The sequence below is a fragment of the Canis lupus genome, chromosome 7, assembly GCF_011100685.1.
Source record: "Canis lupus familiaris isolate Mischka breed German Shepherd chromosome 7, alternate assembly UU_Cfam_GSD_1.0, whole genome shotgun sequence".
Lineage (NCBI taxonomy): Eukaryota > Metazoa > Chordata > Mammalia > Carnivora > Canidae > Canis > Canis lupus.
In genome coordinates, this window is record NC_049228.1 from 47573677 (window position 1) to 47595301 (window position 21625).

At 35.2% G+C, this 21625-nt stretch overlaps 1 protein-coding gene and 1 long non-coding RNA gene across 4 annotated transcripts in view; both read left to right on the forward strand.

Moving 5' to 3' along the window:
- The first annotated feature begins 276 nt into the window (after positions 1–276).
- Positions 277–5080, forward strand: LOC111096900. Its single transcript, XR_005361690.1, has 4 exons — positions 277–410; positions 1291–1440; positions 4503–4658; positions 4940–5080. It is a non-coding gene; the product is annotated as an uncharacterized LOC111096900 (long non-coding RNA).
- Positions 5081–8173: 3093 nt separating this feature from the next.
- The window catches only part of RIT2 (Ras like without CAAX 2), a 467387-nt gene continuing 453935 nt past the window's right edge, over positions 8174–21625 (forward strand). For 2 of the 3 annotated variants that reach the window (XM_038543399.1, XM_038543398.1), the window contains exon 1: positions 8191–8343. Coding sequence is in view for 1 of the 3 variants with exons in the window: in XM_038543397.1 (XP_038399325.1) it covers positions 8310–8343 (34 nt within the window). In the remaining 2 variants the exon portion in view is untranslated. Of the gene's footprint in view, positions 8344–21625 lie in introns of all 3 variants that reach the window. The other variant, XM_038543397.1, reaches the window with a different exon arrangement.

Sequence of the window (21625 nt, forward strand, 5' to 3'; positions counted from 1 at the left end):
ACCTACTTTTTCTATGTAAATTAGTCATAAATCATTAGGCTTAAAATGATACTCTTTCACATCTCCCTGTAGCAGGGGTCTTAAAAATAGTTGTTAAGGTGAAAAGAAATCAAAACAAAACAAAATGAGAAGGAACTCTTAATTGTTAAGGATACCAAATTATTCTTTAATTTTTCCCTTGTTATTCCATTTGTTTTTTAAGTGTTAACCTGACTTGAATTATTTACATTCTAGACTTGGTCTAATGGTATGTTCTTGTTTGTCCAAGGAAGAGAGACTATTGGTCTTAAAGATAAGATAACCATCTACAAGTCCATACAGATGTAAATACCATGGGAAAATGCTGAATTACTTGTGCTACAAAAGGGTGTAATTAACTCTCTGGGTAATGTGAGGAAACTGCAAAAAAGGTAAATTGAAGAAAACGTCAGGGAACTAGTCCCTAAGGTAATACATTGTAGAGGTCTGATGCAGCAACTTCTCAATGTGTCATGTGAGCTTTAACATTTTAACTATTTCATTCATACCAAGCAGAGGCTGACAATATGTTTCAGAGAAAAATGAATCCTTGAAAAAGGAAGGGACAAAGAAAAAGTTAAAATCCAATCATTTTGTGATGCTTGGAATCAACACATTTTTTCCCATTACTTTTGGAAAAGGGAGACAAGATTGAGGTGTTTAGGGTACACATATTACAGTGGAGGGTCCAACAAATGTCTAAAAAATTCAACTGAATAAAGAAGTGGGTGTATTGTTAAACCCATTGAAGGAACTTGGCAATTTGTAACTCCTCTATATCTCTATATCTGTTTTGTGGGAGTTTTTTTTCTTTCTTTTTTTTTTTTTTTTTGGAGTTTTTATCTTGAGCTGTGCCTCCATCATTTCTACACACACACACACACACACACACACCATATACATTTCTTTCTCAGGGATAGCATTGAGAGTTATTGTAGGCATAATGAGGATAAATAAATGGGAAAGCTGTTTGCAAACAATGCATGGCACTATAGAGAAGCTTGCTAATAATTGAGGGCAATTAACTATTTCACAATAAAACCACAAGCCTGTAAGTTAGTAATTGCATTTTTTTTAACCCCTGTATAAATCCAATTAGGTGAATTTGCCAGCAGTTGCCATTGCAATCTTGGTATCTATGGTAACCCCTGAGAAGGAAAAAAAAGGGGGGGGCAGCTTTTGTGTTGTTCTTTCCTCATATTTAAGAAGTTCTTGGAATGTGTATGTTTAAGCTATAAGAATGATGATAAGTCACAACGTGTTTTTGTTTAGCAGAGAATCACATCTCTTAGGGATAAAGTGTCATTTTGAAAGTAAGAGCTACTGGAATTAGTGGTACCAAAGGGCTACAATGTACCTTGCCCTTGGACATGGCCAGCCACAGCTGCAGATGCCATGATGCCCTGCTTTCTGATATACAGGGTGAGTGAAACAAAGAGAAAGAGGGTGGGGTCAGACATCTCTTCAAACATTCAACGAACTCTGCCCTGTGGAGTTTGAATGGCCTTCATTTATTTCTACAGTGCTCAGTTGGATGTTCTCCCTGTCTTGTAAAGGGTGGTAGAAAGGACTTCCATATATGCAGCCATTTCTTCCCATTATTTAGAATAAAGGCGAACATGTTTCTGATGCCTCTGTCTGTTCACTCTGATCAGTTTCCATTCACACCAGAGTAGCAGAGTCTGTTGCAAGGGAACAGCAAGATGGAACTTTGGAGATCTGATTTGGATTTTAATGTTCCTATTGAGTAACGTGTGAATGGCTGCGCGTAAGATGTGAGCCCCAAAGAGGGAAAACAATTGCCCCAAGATTTATGGAGCTCATTTGTGAGAAAGTTCTTGCGGATGCTCTTCCTATTTCCCCACTACAACATCCTTACAATGAGAAAGGATATAAATATATGTCATGGAAGCCCTTGTAGGAGCAAAATAACATCCTCTTCCATAAACTGTTTTCCTCACAGTTCAGCAGGAACATGCTTGGATTCATATCTGATTAGAATTTCTGGTTCAATTGCATTTTAATTCTCTAACAATTATTTGGAATTCAATTCTATCCTGAACTGCATCATTTAATTTTCCACCTGCAAATTACTTTGAAGTCCCCAGAGGTAATGCTAATTAAGCAGAGGACACCATTACAGTGTTCCTATTATTTGATAGCTACAGGTACTAATGAATAACTCCAAGCATGGCGGTATTTATTTTTACGTGAGGTCAGATGTCAGCAGTTCTCCAATGGTCTGACTAATGTCAAAAGTTCCCCCTCAGTGATATAGTAGAGAGGGGAGCATATGTTCTTGTTTTATGTCTAGATTGAAATATTCTTGAAAGGATCATTTCTTATGTACTTGTAATTCTTCAATGCCTAGTATTAATAGCTATCATTTATTGAATCATAACTCTGTGTTAGGAACTTTACAAACATCGCTAATCCCCATACCAATCCTACAGAGATGATATTAGCCATTTATCTTCCTCCTTTTTTTATTACAGATAGAGATACTAATGAACATAACAGTTAAATAATTTATTCAAAATCTCACAGCTAATGTGGGGCAGAGCAGAATAAAAACTATTGGAGTCTGTAAGAGTCTGAGTCTTCCAATGTCTTCCCATTATATCACACGTAGAGTATCTCATCCCACACAGTACAATTTCAACATTTCTGCAATATGGAGTGTACTATATGAGAGCTAGGGCTGAGGAGTATGAAGGGTCTCAAAAAGCAAGCAGATGTCATAATCAATTCCACGAAGAATTTTGCCATAATAATGCTACATTGCATTCTTCAACATCTTCAATGCATTTTTTAAATTCACAGTAGTCTCTTTATATTAATGCATGTTATCTGCATTTTTACATAAAAGAATGCTGAGGTACAGAAAAAAAATAACATAGGATCCATGACTGTCAGCCCTGAAAAAGAGACTTTGGGGATTATCAGGTGCAGGTATATCATTTCACAGGTGATAAAAGTAAAGAACATTTGCTAATTGTCTACACTGCCCACTACTATGTTAGGCATGACAAAAGTTTTATTATATTTAATACTTACCTAAGCCCTGTGAGGTTGAGGATACAGGAGGTTACAGAGGTTCAGCATCTTACTCATGATTCCTAACTAGTTAGAGGAAGAATAAGTTTGAGGATTTCTCACAAGGCTTGAATTCAAACCTCCCAAAAAAATTTGTTGAGTCTTTCCTTGGATACATAGTTACCACACAAGATATGGTCACTTCACACTCATTTTAGTGGCCCCATGGTTTTGAATGCCAAAGAAAAAAAAAAAACAAAAAGCTTTCCTGTAACCTCAGCTACATTCCAATAGCCTTTAGGTTACATGGAAAAATTTCTCCTGTAGACTAAGTAGCCAACGAATAATCTCAAATCATACCTGCAAGTATTTTGGGTATTGAGGATGATTTGCTTGTGAAAGTAGAGGGCTTTGCTGCCTTCCACATGGTTGCAGCGATGGAAATATACTTTATGGCAATCCACAGCACAGAAGTCACACCTCCTCCGAGATCTTTTTCCCAGACTGAAACCAGTGAACCAAATTTGAAAACATGATTTCAAAAATGACATTTCCCTGCTTAAAACCATTCTGTGTCTCTCCATCTCATTACAAAGCAGTCTGATCTCCTTCCGGTAATGTGAACATCTGCTACAGTTTCAGTGATTTTTTTTTTTTTTTTTTTTTTTGTCTCTTGCTGGGAATTTACCTCAGCCTACATGATTGGAGCCGGGCTGACTTTATGCCCAGTATTATTTGAGTCATGTGCATTCAATCAGCACATTCCAGCTTCATGCCCTCCATAAATGTTATGGACATGCATGTGACCAAAACTTGACCAATGAGAATCTTCACAAGGGAGAATGGAAAGAAGATCAATGTCTCCTCTGAGATGCACAGGAGAAGGAAGAGGAGAATTGCTGATGGCTATCATGCCCACTACATATGAATGGAGAATGTGGTTGAGAGGAAAGGAAACAGTAAAAGTCGCCTGAGAGAGGGAGAGACAAGAGTTTCCTGGCTGTTTGCTTTGATTCCTGCATCATGCTGTACTTTTAAGCCAGTTCCACTTTGGAATTTTCAGCAATTTAAGTTAATACATTCCCTCTTAGCACTTTGCTTGGTTTAAGCTGGACTTCTAACACTTGAATCTACAAGACTTCCATCTAACCCACATGGACTATAAATTCTTCCTTGATCTTTATGCTGCCTACTTGTCAGTCTTGCTTGATGTCACTGTCCTATTTGCTTACTGCACTCGAACCACACTGACCTTTCATTTCATTAAATTTGAGAGACAGAGCAAGATGTAGACTGAGACAGAAAATGTGAAGGTTTTCCTACAAGCAAATCAGATAACAATCATAGAACTTCAGGAAAAAAAAAACTTCACACACTATTTTATTTATTTATTTGTTTGTTTGTTTGTTTATTTATTTATTTATTTAAAATTTATTTGTTTACTTTAGGGAGAGAAAGCAAGCATGGAGAGGAGGAGGAGAGAGAAAAACTCAAAAAGACCCCCCAGTGAGTGCGGAGACCTATGCAGGACTCAATCTCAGGACTCTGAGATCAGACCAGACCTGAAACCAAGAATCAGATGCTTAACCTACTGAGCCACCCAGGTGCCCTACACATGTTTTATTTTTTTTTTAAGATGTTATTTGTTTGAAAACATGCTATTTCACTTAGGACAGTCATCAAACTTGGCACTTACTTACTACTTACGTACTTTTGTTTTGGAGGTATATATTATAGACTATCCTTTACAGGTACTTCATTTTATAGATAATGAAATTCAAGTACTGAGAAATTAATAAACTTTTCCAAGATTACAGCTAGTTAGTAGCAGAATCATGATAAAAACTCAGTCTTTTTTACCCCATCATATTACATTTTATTTCAGTTCCATCAAAATCAATGTTTCAATCAAGGTGGACACCGTGTATGGATACTGGCTGATTAGGTACTTAATGAACACTGCACAGGCCCTCTCGGACATTTGATCTCTTGATATTACCCAGAAAACTTCAACTGCCTCCTCTACTCACCTACAATTAAAGACAATTAATTCTCAACTTGATGTTTTACTCATTTTACACCTCTCCCTAAACTTTTGGCCCTCCTCTCTGCCTAATCAAATCTATATTGCTTTCAAGAACCACCTCTCTCATAGGACACCTCAGCTGGCTATGGCAGCCTACAATGCTTTCTTCTTCAATACTATTGAACATATGAGCATCTTTTCCAATCACTTCAGTGATGAAGTATGCCTTACTTTTTTTTTTAAGATTTTATTTCTTTATTCTCATGAATAAAGAGGACACAGAGAGAGAGAGAGAGAGAGAGAGAGAGAGAGAGGCAGAGACACAGGCAGAGGGAGAAGCAGGCTCCATGCAGAGAGCCTGAAGTGGGACTTGATCCCGGGTCTCCAGGGTCATGCCGGGGGTGGGGGGGTGGGGGGGGGGGCTGAAGGCAGGTGCTAAACTGCTGAGCCACCCAGAGATCCCATATACCTTACTCTTAAGTAGCCCCCTATTCTTACAGATTTCCTTGAAGCAGGTGAATGATTTTTCCTTCTGTGAAAGTTTCCACAATACTGAACATATCCACCCTTAGAAACTATTTTTGGGGAGCATCAAGTGATTTATTCGGCCTTGCAATGGATCTAGTCATGCCAACTAAGTTTAAGTAGTTTATAATAAAATCCCTAGGCCAATGTTAGAATATTTAGGCTTATCCATCAAAAGAAGTATTGATAAACAAGATCATCATATCAATTACATTTCAAATCAAATTTCTTTTTTGTAATGACTTGATCAGAGACCGTAAAAGGAGACCAAAAAACAATTCTCTAGAGAGTTCAGATGCATTAGAATGCCAGTGTTGCGGGACATGATTGAAAAGAGGTGACCTGCAATTGACCCCTGAGCTGAACCTGGGCACTCAGAGGCTCCTCACCCCTCCCCTGTCCTCAGACTGTGGGTTCTGTTTGCCTTTCTTGCTCCTAGAGGCTGCTCCAAGGACACAGCCTTGAGATGGTGATGTGATGTTGAAAACACCTGCATAGTATACATGCCTGAATCCACTTAGAGTCTCTTTAAAAGCTTTTAAGTTTTAAAAGATGGGTCTGGGGATCCATTTGTCTTGCTGCCACAGAAGACAAGCTTTGTAAGTAAGTTCGCTTTGCTGTCATTAACACTGCCACCTACCTACTAGGAGTAGCTGCTTCTTTGGTCTCTCCTTGCCCTCTACATGTGGGAGCTGGGAAAGCTCCCAGAGGTTGTGAACCTACAGCCAGGAAAGGAGTTTATAGATAAAGATCTAGTCAGCTGTGAATATTGATAGTGCTAGAATTTTATGTTATACACTCATATCATGTTTCAAATCCAGCGACCTCTCTTCTGATATGAGATAAAATTGACGATGTCCAATCTTGAGGGAGATAGATTAAAAAAACCTCAAAAAACAAAATCCAAGGTGGTTGAAGATTAAGGAGGACCTGCCAACAGCCACAGTACTAAAATAACCATCCTTCAATCAGTAAGAATGGTTTTACTTGGGATCTATTATTCAATAGTCACTGTTCAGAATAAGAGTTTTATTAGGGCAGAAGGGAAAAAAATTAAGCAATAAATAGGCTGTAAGAAACACTGTAGTCTGTCTGATTAGTGCCGTTTTGCGAGAAAGTCATGACATAAAGAGCAATCTTTGAGAAATTTCCTCCCATGGCTTATAAAAGCGTTGCTTGATTGACTTCTCTTATTTTTATAGGCACAATATTGAAGGATGAATTATTTATTGAATGTGAGAGGCAAAAAGACTAATGAGTGGTTTCTGGATAACTTTATTAGGAAAAAAAAATCTCAGTAAACCATGCTGCAACAGGGAACTTGGGCCTTCCTGGGAAAGAAATATCCATTAACTTCTGTGTAAACTTAGAATTCCACTCATTTCTGGAGTTTTATATCAGAAAAGAAAGATAGTTCCTTATTGCCACATGTCTATATGACCTATTTTTTTTCTTAAGATTTTTATTTGCGAGAGAGAGAGAGAGAGCACCAGAGGTGGAGGGGAGGAGGGTGGAGCAGAGGGAGAAGGAGGAGCAGACTCCTGCTGAGCAGGGAGCCTGACATGGGGCTCCATCCCAGGACCCTGAGATTATAACCCGAGCTGAAGGCAGATGGTTGACCAACTGAGGCGTCCAGGCAGCCCAATATATGGCCTTTTTTGACCTATGTCTTCCATAGTCAGAGTGGGTGACTTGGCTGAATAAAGATCTTATGTCCCAGAAAAGATCTAATTGCACTGAACAAGAGATGACAATTTCAACCATGTTTGGTGACCAACTTATTCTCCCCAGGGCTCACTGGAAGAAACGTTTTCTATACTTCCCCTGCCAATCTGTGTTTCAGTATATTTCTGATCCTTCCTGCTATCATCCATTACCTGATATCTTCTTCTGAAGTGGCTTTCATTCTCTTCACTTATTATAGAAATATAATTCCAGAAAATAGAAAAAAATCTTACTACCATTACTACAGCCTTTCCCTCCCTTCTCATAAATAATAGAACAACAGAATTGTATATTTGGAAGAAAAATCTTATGCATGCAGTCAGCTGATCATGTCTTCATTACTTCTCCTTGGAAAGAAAATAAGTCAAGGAGAAAACATTTTTACAGCAAACCAGAGAATCCAAAACAGACTTATAGAATTGATGGAAGAGTCATTGTGCACATCCAAGAGATATATTTTAATAATGGAGAAAGAAGGAAAGATGTCTGAAAGTCCTAAGAAGGAGAGTTTAGGGAATGAGCACTGCCTTTGTAGTAATCATGCAGTTTATTGTATAAGAGTCACAGATTAGCAGAGATATTAAGTCTCTTTGATTTTGATTGGATGAATGCATATTTAGAATATTTTTAAGCTTCTGTGAGATAGTGAAAAATGCTAAAAGTTGTCTAATGTTTAAGTGAAGTGATCAGAACATTTTTATCACTGCCTGCTTTCACTGTTTAGTAGAATGGGCTCGTGGACATGGAAACCATTCTCTGCATGTGCTCTGCTATTTTTGAATGTTGCTCTGCTACAGAGCTGGAGATAAGGAAGCAAAGGGATGGGGTAAGGGATGGAGTGGAAACTTCTCTGCAATTTTTAGTACAGCTGCAGGTCTGGGTGATTCTAAACCAATCCTCAAAAATGAAAGCGTCCTCTCCTGTGTCGGCACTCTGCTCGGGGAAGGTGTAGTGGGAGAAAGTTCAGAGGCAGAGCAGCATGTGTCCTCAGGTAAAGAGATACTGGAATGAAGGTAAGAAAACAAGATTCACTCAATAGCTACATGATCTTACAAATGATTTAAAATTGCCCTGGGATCACATCTGTAGGTAATAACAAGATTATTTTATTCATACCAGACTTAATTAACTTGTAGTCAGGTGGATAACAATAACTAGTGCTTCTCTGGTTTTTGTCGGTTGTCTGCTCTGGGAATATCTGCTTGCCACCTGTCCGCCAATCTCTTCATCATTTGTTGGGGGTTTTTGTAGAAACATCACATGTATATCCAGCCTTTGTTTCTTTTTTCCTCTCCCTATTCCCCATCTATCATGTTTCCCATGAAGCTATGAAAAATGGTAGCTACTTGTTTCTTCTGTTCCAAATGTCCACATACATTATCCATCTATATCTTTGAGGCCATTACAAATGTTTTCCCACAGATTGAACTGCTCTATTGCTAGATTTTACTAAATTCATTGAGGTTTTGTGTGTGTGTGAACACCTCTCAAATTCGCATTTGTTTTGAGATAAAATGACTTTAGGGGAATACTATATAGCACATTATATGCTTCTGAGTGGGGAAAATGGGAATGTTTAGGAAGAAAGGATAACCCAAACCCCAGAGCAACTGAAGAAATACCCAAGTCAGCTGAAGAAATCTCTGTGAATGCCAGATTAGTAAAAGGTCTCTTAGAGTAGTCTCATAGGGAGTGCTAAGTACAAACCAGAAAAGTGAAGAATTTGTGCAGTGGATAATCCCCTACCTAACCAACTGAAAAACATTAATACAAGTCAGTTTGTGGTACCTCTATGTATTCACAAATAGCTATACCGGTGAGTATAATTTAGACATAAAAAAAGTTTTTGAAAGTTTTATACATTATCATAAATATAAATATTATTGTGATATTAATGAATGGGATTTAAAAAACAGAAATCAATTAGTGTATGAAGCCAAACTGTTGTTATAAGAATAAATTGTTTGCCAAGGAAAATGTTGGAGAGAGTTATTTATAGCAGACAAAAATTCCATTTCCCACTTCTCCTGGTATTTAGGCCAGGACATATAACTAATCTGGCCAGTGGGTTGTGGGGAGCAGTGATATAAGTCACTTCTAGGTCTTTAGCTGTAAAACTTCTCTTGGGTGCTTTCATTTCTTTCGTGCACCTGGAGGCAAAGACCTATGAATGGAAGTCCTCTCTCTGCCAGAGGAAGTCGGAATCCATGAAACAGCACAAATAGGATAATGGCCCCAGAGAACACGACCAGTAGCATCCATGTTGGATACTCCAAGGTGATGATATTAACCTTTGTTATGCTGAGTTACTCTGACTGGGAATTTATCTGTTATCATTGAACACTATCCTACTTGGAATAACATATTGCTAATTACATATACTTTCCAAGACCATTTTAGAACTATCTTTTATCCAAGGAGACACTTCCATTTTTCTTTTTTTCTGACAATGGGAAATGCTATTGGTGACACAAGTTTAAAATGTCTACTTTACCCTAGAGTTTTATAATTTGCCTTTCTCTCATTCTAATACCATCCCCTTGGTATATTTATGTGGTAAGAAGCTCAAAGTGACACACATCTTAATGTGATTTGAGTAGCACAGACTATAACTTTTATCTACTTTTATTCTGAACAAACACCCTCAATTAATGGAATCTAAGATGTGAATACATGTTTTTAGTAGCTGTTGCTACCTTTTTTCCCATTTGACTCATGTAACATTGTGAATTATAATTCACAATATATTCAAATATATAATTATAAATATATATTTGGTCTTCAACTCTTTTCCTGGCAAGGGGCTTTTAAAACTCTTGGAAATTCCTGTGATGAGAACCATAAAGGTGTCTTTTTTTTTTTAGATTAATATGGTGAGTTTGAGAAACACCTAAGGATGGGGGCTGGTTGCCAATGGAGCCAACCATATGATCGGAGGATTGGAATTTTCAGTACTACTCTCAGACCTTTGGGAAGATAGAGGGGTTGTAGATTGAATTTGATCACCAATGGCCAATGGTTTATTCTACTGTGCCTGTGTTATAATGCTCCTCATATACCCAAAAGGACACTGTTTGGAAATCTTCTGGGTTGGAGTAACATGGTGATTTGGGGAGAGTGGTGGTCTTTTGGAGAGGGCATGGGAGCTTCTTAACCCTTTCCCATACCTTGACCTATGCATCTCTTTCATCTGGCTGCTCTTGAGTTATAGCTTTTTATAATAAACCAATAATCTAGCAATTAAAATGTTTCTCTGAGTTCTGTTCTCTAGCAAATTAAGCCCAAAATGGGGTTTGGGAACCTTGGATCTATAACCAGTCAGAAGCACAGGCAATGACCTGGACTTGCAATTTTCTTAAAGGTGTGTATGGGAGGGAGTCTTATAGGACTGAGCCCTTAACCTTTGGCACCTGATTCTATCTCCTGGTAAACTGTGACAGAATTGAGTTAAATTACATAACAGCTAGTGGGGATCCCTGGGTGGCTCAGCAGTTTAGCACCTGCCTTTGGCCCAAGGCGTGATCCTGGAGACCCAGGATCGAGTCCCACATCGGGCTCCCTGCAGGGAGCCTACTTCTCCCTCTGCCTGTGTCTCTGCCTCTCCCTCTGTGTCTTTCATGAATGAATGAATGAATGAATGAATAAATAAAATCTTTTAAAAAAAAGGATAACAACTAGTGTCTGAGAATTGTATAATAAGAGTAAAAATTTCTTACATCAGAAATGGGTGCAAAATTGTAACTCATAATAGGTGTGTAGTCCTATCATATTATTTATATTACAGTTAGGACAGATTTTTCATAATTGTCTTTCAGTATGTATTAATATTCAATTCTTTTGAAATTAATATCGTTTGATTTTTTTTTTTAAGACTTCATTTTTAGGAGTACCTGGGTGGCTCAGCTGGTTAAGCATCTATCTTTGGGTCAGGTCATGATTCTGGAGTCCTGGGATAGAGTCCCTTGTCAGGCTCCGTGCTTAGTGAGGAGTCTGTTTCTCCCTCTGTTCCTCCCCCTGCTCATCCTCTCTCTCTCTAATAGATAAATAAAATCTTAAAAAAAAAAAAAGAGGGACACCTGGGTGGCTCAATGTTTGAGCATCTGCCTTCAGCTCAGGGCATGGTCTCAGAGTCCCAGGATCCAGTCCCACATCAGACTCCCCCCAAGGAGCCTGCTTCTCCTTCTGCCTGTGTATCTGCCTCCCTCTGTATCTCTCATGAATAAATAAATAAAACCTTTAAAATATATTAAAAAAATAAAGACTTCAATTTTAGAGCAGTTTCAAGTTTGCAGGAAAATTGAGCAGAGAGTACGTATTTCCTAAGTAACCTTTATACCCCTTCTTGAACAGCCTCTGACACTATCAACATCTTGCACTAGAGTGACACATTTGTTGCAATCAACAAATCTAAACTGAATGGTATTATTATCCAAATCTGTAGTTTACAGTAGGGCTCAATCTTGGTGGTGTATATTCTATGGGTTTTAGGATATGTATATTGATGTGTACCCATCATGATAGTACCTAGTAGCTTCACTGACCTAAAAATATTTTGCAATCTATCATTCATCCTTCCCTCTCCCCTATGTCCTGTAATCTGCTGGTATTTTTGTTGTCTTCATAGTTTTACCTTTTCTAGAATGTTATGTAACTGGAATCATAGTATGTATTCTTTTTCAGATTGGCTTACTTCATTTAGTATTATGCACTTAAGATTCTCCTGTCTTTTCATAGCTTGATTATTTCATTTATTTTTAGCACTGAAAAAATTCTATTTTTACCACAGTTGACTTATCCATATATCTACTGAAAGATATCTTGATGGTTTATACATTTTGGCAATTATCAGTAGAGCTTCTATAAGCATTCATATGTAGGTTTTTACATATGGACATAAGTTTTTAACTCATTTGGGAAAATACCATGGAGTATGATTGTTATAGGATATGGTGAGAATACATTCAGTTTTGTTAAGAAACTGCTAAAATGTCTTCCAAAGTGGCTGTACCATTTTGCATTCCCATTAGCAATGAGAGTTCCTCTTGCTTCATATATTTGCTAAATTTTGATTTCTCTGTTTTGGATTTTGACCATCCTAATTGATGTGTAGGGTATCTCATGGTTTTAATTTGTAATCCCTTAGTGACATATGACGTTGGGCCTATCTTCCAATACTCATGTATTCTTTGGTAAGATATATCCATTCAGAGCTCTTATTTTTTAAAGGATTATTTTCTTGAGTTTAAAGAATTCCTCATGTATTTTAGGTAACAGTCCTTTTATCAGATGTCTTATGTAAGTATTTTCTCAGTTTATTGCTTATCTTCTCATTCTCTTGGCAATGTCTTTTGCAGATCAGAAGTTTTTATTTGATTCTAAAAGTCATTGTCAAACCCAATGTCATCTAGATTTTCTACTATGTTATTTGCTAGGAATTTTATATTATTGTCCTTTACATTTAGGTCTGTGATCCATTTTGAGTTCATCTTTTTCTGCATCTAGGTTCATTTGTTTGTTTTTACATGTGGATGCCCAATTGTTCCAGCACCATTTACTGAAAGAACTATCTTGTCTCCATTGTATTTTCTTTCTGCATTTGTCAAAGATCAGCTGACCTTATTTGTGTGTGCTTACTCTGCATTTGACTCTGTTACATCATTCTCTTTTTCTATTCCTTTGGTGAGTTAAGGTTTTGAACATTTCTGCTGATTTCTATTACAGATAAGAATGGGCTTTAAATTTTATAAGAAGAGAGTAGGCTTATTTTTAAGTCCTCCAATATATTTCCAATATATTCCTCCATAATATCTTACTTAAATATTATTATTAATAAAAAATTAAGTATGAAATGGAGATTGACCAAAATGCCAAGTTGACAATTTTCTTGTTAGAACATTTTTTATTATCCAAATAGAAATACAACCATTTTAACCTTTCCTTTCAAATCTATTTTAATCATGAATGTGCTCAGAAGTTGCTTATATTTTCTCTCACATTCAACACACTTTCAATTGTTTGTAGTACTTGATTACTGCTATTCCATAAGTTATTTACTTTAACATATAGGAGTGGATCAATTTTAAATAAACTTAAAATTGATTAGACTTTTTTTTCATTGAAATAGTATTTAAGAAAGGCTTTCACTTTTTATTTTACCTTTTTAGTCTAGCAAGAAACAGAAAAATTTTCCTTATAAGGTGCTTTTTGACCTAGTTAATTTATTAATTTGAATAATTTAGATAGTGTTTTCTTCATCATGAGTTCAATACTAGGTATAAATCCAGGTGCAAAATCACCTCTGATAATTATACTCTTGGTTAAATGAGACTGAATTGCTATGATTATGAGGAGATTCTTCTGCTATTCCATTCTAAGGGCAATCAAGTAGCTGGAGAAGTAGATTCTTCAGCCTCTTAGATGTACTGTTTTTTGGGTTTTTTTTTTTAATACTTTACTGAAATACTGAACCATATTGCTGACAGAAATGATTTATAAATGAAAAGTAACTTATACTTCAATATTAGTTTTAGACACAAATTTCAAGAAATTGCAATGTATTTTTGTTTATATTTGTATAAGCTGATTATATATTTTGAATAGGTTCTCATTATAAAAATATATCAATGTTTCTTTACAAACACTTTAGTGCCTGATAAACATGGAAAATAAAAATTACAAAGAAAGTAATTTCTATATTCCAGACTCATGGAAGATTAGAACTGAGAAAGAACTTAGAAATAAATCAGTATTACAGTTTTTATTTTCTAGATTAGAAAACCAAGAAACAGAGAAAGAAAGGCAAAGTCTTAGACAATAGACAAAACAAGATTGCAAGTCTAGAGAGGTGGGAAACTCAAGAGATAAGTTCCCATATTGTTCCATTCTTTGCTTGGAGAAATAAAGGACGAATGCATAATAAGCTAGAATACAATCAGAACTCAGCAGATTTGGTGAGATGAAGGGGCAGAGATATGTGTGAAGGGAAGCTAAAGCAGGTCTGTATCTGTAATGCAGCACAGAGGTGGAATTGAGGAAGGAAGGTTATTTCCAGAAATCTGTTTGGGTCTCAATTGAGTCTTCAGCTGAGGACAGGGCAGCACATGCAAAGAATAAGACTACTTGAGGGTCACCAAGAATAGCTGCCATGAAGCTGAGAGTAGAACAGAGATACCAAGAGGTCTAGGGATGGTGGTGGGGCATTATATTTTCAAAGAGTGGCAGAAATACCTATTATCTCATTAACATTCAGACATCCTGCTGGGACTTCAGAAAATTCTCCTATAAGAAGCAAGCACCACACCTTAAAATAGGACCTACTCTAGATCCAATCTAAATCAAATTCTTGGGCAGAATGGGTGGCTCAGCGGTTTAGCGCCACCTTCCGCCCAGGGCGTGATCCTAGAGACCCGGAATCTAGTCCCATGTCGGGCTCCCTGCGTGGAGCCCGGTTCTCCCTCTGCCTGTATCTCTGTCTCTCTCTCTTTGTGTCTCTCATGAATAAATAAATTAAATCTTAAAAAAAATTAAATCAAATCCTTGCAAGATATGCAAGATAGACTCTGAGTACCATCTAGTTAGAGGGGTATGAGAAACATTTTAAGTTTTCCAGAGACCTGCCCTAACAATGCATTAAAGCAAGCCTATGGTAGGACAGGGAAATCACTCAGTAATTATACTGCCTACTACAAAAATCAGCATTCTTCAGAGAAAGATAACAGAATCCAAATTTTTTACAACATAGTATCTACATTGCCCAGAATGCAATAAAGAATTTGCTAGATATGCAAAAAACTGGAAACTTGTTCCCATAGTTCAGAAAAGAGAGTGCTCAATAAAAACTGATCTTGAAATAATCCAGATATAAGATTTAGCAAACATTGTTAAAGAAGCATATTATAAAATATGCTCACACAATTAAAGAAAAATTTGATTTTAATGAGGAAACAAGAAATTTAACAGAGGAAATAAAATTATAAATGAAAGAAAGAAAATGAATATTTTATAACTGGCAATTGCTCTAACTAGAATAACAAAAATAAACTTAAGTAGACATAGAAATTTTATGACCTACTATAAAGTGACAGATGTTTAAAAATAGTCATTCATATAGAAATACATATATAAGTTAATGGAACAAAATAACAATCCAGAAATAATTCATATGCAAATATTCAATTTTTTGAATCATGGCAGTATGGCAATTCAATGGGAGAAATGATACATTCCTTTAAAAGACATGAGACTGGCATAAATAAATATATTAAAAGTTGAATATTGGCCCTGACCACATACCATGAACAAAAATTATTTGAAAATGGGTAATAGACCTAAATATAAAAGTTGAAATATAAGAATACTGAAAGAAAAAAAGCACAAAAAAGCTGGTAAGTTGAAATTGACCAAAATAAAAAATCTTCTCTTTAAAATGAATTATTATGAACAATAAAAATCATTACAGGGTGGGCAAAAATATTCACAATACTATTTCTGTCAACATATTATGAATATATATAAACCTTTAGAATTCAATTTTAAACATGGACTGATGAATGATAAAAAGAGTGGTATGTATAATGGAATATTACTCAGCCACCAAAAAAGAGTGAAATTTTGCCATTTCTAATGACGTGGATGGAACTAGAGTATATTGTACTAAGCAAAATAAGTTAGACAGAGAAAGACAAATACCCTATGATTTCACTCATGTGGAATTTAAGTAGCAAAATAGATGAACGGAAGGGAAGGGAAGACAAAATAAGACGAAAATGGACAGGGAAGCAAACAACTGTGTTTAGTCTCTATTTCATTTAGTTCTGCTTTGCCTTTTAGTGTTTCCTCCCTTCTTCTAATTTTAAGGTCAATCTGTTTTTCTTGCTTTTCTGTTCTCTTTTCTTTCTCTTCTATCTCTTTCATTTGTTCTAGTTCCTCGAGGTGTAAAGTTAGGTTGTTTATATGAGATCTTTTTTCTTCTTTAAAGTAGGCATTTATCACTAAACATCCTTCTAACTATTGTTTTTGCTGCATACCAAAAGTTTTGGGATATTGTATTTGTACCTTTAAAATGTGTACCTTTAATTTTATGTAAATTGTATCTAAATGAAGTTGACTAAACACAAAAACGCGGTGTATGAATGAAGCAATCAAACAAAGAAAGCCAGGATTGAACCTATTCTTCATTATTCATTTACTCACATAGTAAATTCTATGAAAAGCCCAAATCTAAGATGGGAATAAAAATACATATACAGAGAAAAGGTAACGTTAATCACAGGAAATGTAAGTCTATAAAATTTGAATATCAGAAGGACAGTACCTTGAACTAAAGCTTGTAAATGATAGGTAAGATGTCTAAAATCACCTTTTAATCTTTGGAGTATGGGATGCCTGGGTGGCTCAGCAGTTGGGCGGCTGCCTATGGCTCAGGGTGTGATCTCAGAATTGGGGATCCAGTCCCGCATTGGGCTCCTTGCAGGGAGCCTGCTTCCCCCCTCTGCCTATGTCTCTGACTCTCTCTCTTTCTGTGCCTCTCATGAATAAATAAATAAAATCTTAAAAAAATAATCTCTGGAGGAAAATGATTGAGAAAAAATGATCATAAAAGTTAGAGTGATATTTATATAATGCTCCAGTATGGAATTATAGAATGTGAAGACTGTTTTATTTCTTCTCATTTCTAAGATAAATAATGAAAGTCGATTTAAAAAAAAAAAAAAAGGTTAAAAAAACCCCCACTTCATTACAATGAGGAGAATGGAGATTTGAAATGATATATATTAGGATACTGAAATGATTTTTGTTCAATGTAAAATCAAATGGTTAATGGCAAGGATTTTGTGCATCAATGCAAAGTGCATCAATGCAAAGATATCACTGATCATTGTCTTATAAGACATAGAAACATAAACTAATAAATTAAAAAGCAAATTAATAAGCAAGTATTTTATTAATAAACTACTTAATAAATTGGTTAAACTTTGACAGTAAAAAGACCTCATAACTCAATTGAAGAGCTGGTTCTTTGAATAAACAGATACAAAGTGGCCAATATATTTTTTAATTGAGGAAAAACACAACAGTATGTAAAAAAATTAATAGAATATCAATGTAGTAAAGATGGAAAAAACATTAAGAGATTATCACATTCAAATCTATATAATAAAATTGGAAGTACTGATATAAGTAAGAATGGTATGGAAATGTATAAATGATTAACACTGATTCAAGAATTAGTTACCAAAACCAAAATAAATAGACCACGTAATTGGGAAAAAAAATACTATCTTGTATAGAGGAAATTTTTTTTAACCTCTTTAAAGACCATATCATTTATTTATTTCTTATACTGTTTAAAAGCCTGGGGAATGAAATAAAAAATACTGCACACTCATTTTACTAAGTTAAAATATACCTGATTCCAATATTGTGTGTAGAGATATAAATTTCATTAAAAAATTAGTACATTCGGTCAGAATACTGTTACAAGATCTGTTTTTGTTTGTTGTTTGTTTTGTTTTGTTTTTTGTTTTGTTACAAGATCTGTTAAGGCTTATTACAAGAATAAAAGAAAGACTATGATATTAGGAAATACATTAAAATTAATTATATTAAAACTTCAGAAGAGAAAAGTCATAAGGATAATAGATGCTAGAAAAATATTTAATAAAATCGATTATCCATACCAAATCTAATAATAAAAGAATGTCCTCTTAACATGAATAAAATATCTAAATCAAACCAATTATTAGATTCATTTGAACAGGTGAAACACGAAACATAGAAAAAAAGAAAAAATATTTCATCTATTATGCAGCATCCTAGTGGAAGATGAGGCAATGTGTTTAGAGGTTAAAAAATGAGAAGATGATAAAAATATCATTAATCTAGATTAATATAATTGGTCATCTAAAAAACTTAATAAAATTGGGGCACCTGGGTGACTCAGTGGTTGAGTGCCTGCCTTCGGCCTGGGGCATGGTCCCAGGGTTCTGGGATCAAGTCCCCAAATCAATTTCACTGTCGGGAGCCTGCTTCTCCCTCTTCCTGTGTCTCTGCATTTCTCTCTGTGTCTCTCATGAATGAATAAAATCTTAAAAAAAAATCTTAATAAAACTCACTGAGGGGTACGTAGGTGACATCTGACTTCAGCTCAGGTCATGATCTCAACATCCTGGGAACAAGCTCTTCATCAGGCTCTTTGCTCAGCAGGGAGTATGGTTCTCCCTTTCTCTCTCCCTATACCTCTCTCCCCACTTGTGCTCTCTCTCAAATAAATAAAATTAACAACAACAAAAAAAAACCACTGAAAAACTTTTGAGGTAATATAAATGGTTAATAATGTGATCAAATAGTCAATAAATGTGCAAACATCAAAATCATTTTTTCATCTATTAATAATAAGCTATGAGAAAAATTATGCAAACATAATTTGCTATTTCAATATGATATATACTTTTTGAATAGCATACAGTTATATACTACATGATACAACGTGAAATATTCACAGCATCTTTTTATTTAAATTGTTCTATATATATGAAAAATTATACAATATCCAGCAATAGAAAATAATATTTGAATAAAGTTGCTGTTTCTAAAATAGTAATGTAGAATATTATAAGGATAAAATTATTTTAAAATTAATCTAAATATCACTAAATGTCAGTAAAAGATTTTTTTTTTTAAGATTTTTTAAGTTAATAAAATAAGCCTAAATTTCATGGGAAATAATATATATATATTTATGGGAAATAGTAATATAAATAATTATTAACATAATATTTCATGGGAATAACCTATAACTTCCAGAATTTGTTGAACAAGAATATTACCACATATATTAAAATATGTACACTAAATACATTAAAATTGGTGCCACAGTATTTAACATGATGTGATACTAGAATCATAATATGCTATCTATAAGAACTTACAAAATAGTAAACATTTTAATAAACTATAAAAGTGGCATTTAAAATAATTGGAAAAATAATTGGTCTCAAAGTAACTGCCTAGTGACTTAATTTTACATGTCTTAGGTTATATATGTCGTATATCTCAAGAAAAAGATATGTAAAGAGGCATATAAAGATGCACAATGACAATCTTGTAGTTTGCTTCTGTCTTAACCACCAAGGTAAATACTTCATTCATATTGGAAGAGTAAATAAATCCACTAAAATCACACTTAAACTACATTTGGAGCTTGCTTTAATTTAAGCAATTCCTGATACTACGTCAGCTTTTCATACTGCTTAAGATTGATGTGGATTTTTATTCCGTATCTCTAACCTGTTACATTCTAATGAAATGAACATCCCTCTGTGAGTCCTTAGGCAACACTTTTCAAATTGTACTCCTTCATATGTTTATACACAAATGCTTGTTTAAAAATTAGATTTTAACATATTCCTAATAATTTAGGGAATTAACAAAATCACTTTATAAACATTAAGTATTAAACTTAACATACAAGAAATGACTGACAAATTGGTTTGGCATGCCAAGTTTAATTTGTTTCCATGAAGTTTATAGAATAAAATTCTGCGACCCAGCAATTGCACTGTTGGGGATTTACCCCAAAGATACAGATGCAATGAAACGCCGGGACACCTGCACCCCGATGTTTATAGCAGCAATGGCCACAATAACCAAACTGTGGAAGGGGCCTCGGTGTCCATCGAAAGATGAATGGATAAAGAAGATGTGGTTTATGTATACAATGGAATATTACTCAGCCATTAGAAACGACAAATACCCACCATTTGCTTCAACGTGGATGGAACTGGAGGGTATTATGCTGACTGAGTGAAGTAAGTCAATCGGAGAAGGACGAACATTGTATGTTCTCATTCATTTGGGGAATATAAATAATAGTGAAAGGGAATATAAGGGAAGGGAGAAGAAATGTGTGGGAAATATCAGAAAGGGAGACAGAACGTAAAGACTGCTAACTCTGGGAAACGAACTAGGGGTGGTAGAAGGGGAGGAGGGCGGGGGGTGGGAGTGAATGGGTGACGGGCACTGGGGTTATTCTGTATGTTGGTAAATTGAACACCAATAAAAAATAAATTAAAAAAAAAAGAATAAAATTCCCACTAGTGTTGTACATATATAAGTTAAGTTTCTTGGAAATGTTTCATGGTGCAAGTTTTCAGCCCTCTACTGGTCTTTTCCTTTGGACTATTTCCTTCATTGTTTTGTTTGTCAGTTTCGCTTATATAGGACAACTAACCAAAGAAAACTGACACCATATGGACAGCTTATTTATGCTGAACATGGGAAAGGACTCAGATGAGGTTTCTAGTCTCATATTCTAGTCTTGGCATGATTGTAGTACAGCAACTGGTGAACATGAAAAGCTTCCTTTTAATAATAGTGTATTATAATTCATTAATTTTAGGGTACTTCCTGGTTATAATTTAGTAAGACAAAGAATCACCATTCAGATGTGCTAGGTCTTAAAGTTAGCCTGTTTCAAATTAGACAACGTGCAAAACTAAATAAAATTTACTCCTTGGAAATTTTGGACAAATATCTGACGGTCATGGGTACTGAGATAACTGACATATCAAAATATCACATTTTTAATTTATTGATGAGCATATAGGATGAATTTTGACAAGGTAATATCAATTCTAGAATTTATCTGTTTTAGAGACTACTATTGCCCCCACACATCCACCTCTACCCTTCTGGACAAATGAGCGAATTAGAATTTTCCATCCCTTAGCAGTTAGACTCCTATAACTCATTCTGGCCAAAGAGTTGGGAGCAGAAGTGATAAGTATCATTTAGACATGGTAGCATTTAGTTACTGCTATGATTCTTCAGCCTTTCTTCCCTTGCAATGATGATCATGGAGTTAGCAACTGGTTGAGATAGCAGAACAAAAGTTCAAAGTAGCAGAAGCGCTATGTCATCACATGCAGTACTGTTCCTGATGAGATTCTTTGAAATTGTAGCAGACTTTGTGGATGAGAAATAAACTGTTTGATTGGACCAATGGGGACTTGATATTGTAACACAACATACTTCATAAAAACACTCACTCACATGCTCCAAAATGTATGTACAAGGATACTGATTGCAATGCTGATATAGTAAACTGGGAAAAACCACTATCATAAATAGGAAACAGATTAAATAAATTTTAGTATGTCTACACAATGAGTATAGAAGAATACACAATGCATTTTTGACAAGAGTAATTTGTGATGAGTCATAGAATTTGTGTCAAGGTGGAGTGAAACTCATTTTACATGGTAAAATTTTCATTTTTTGAACTATGTAATCTGC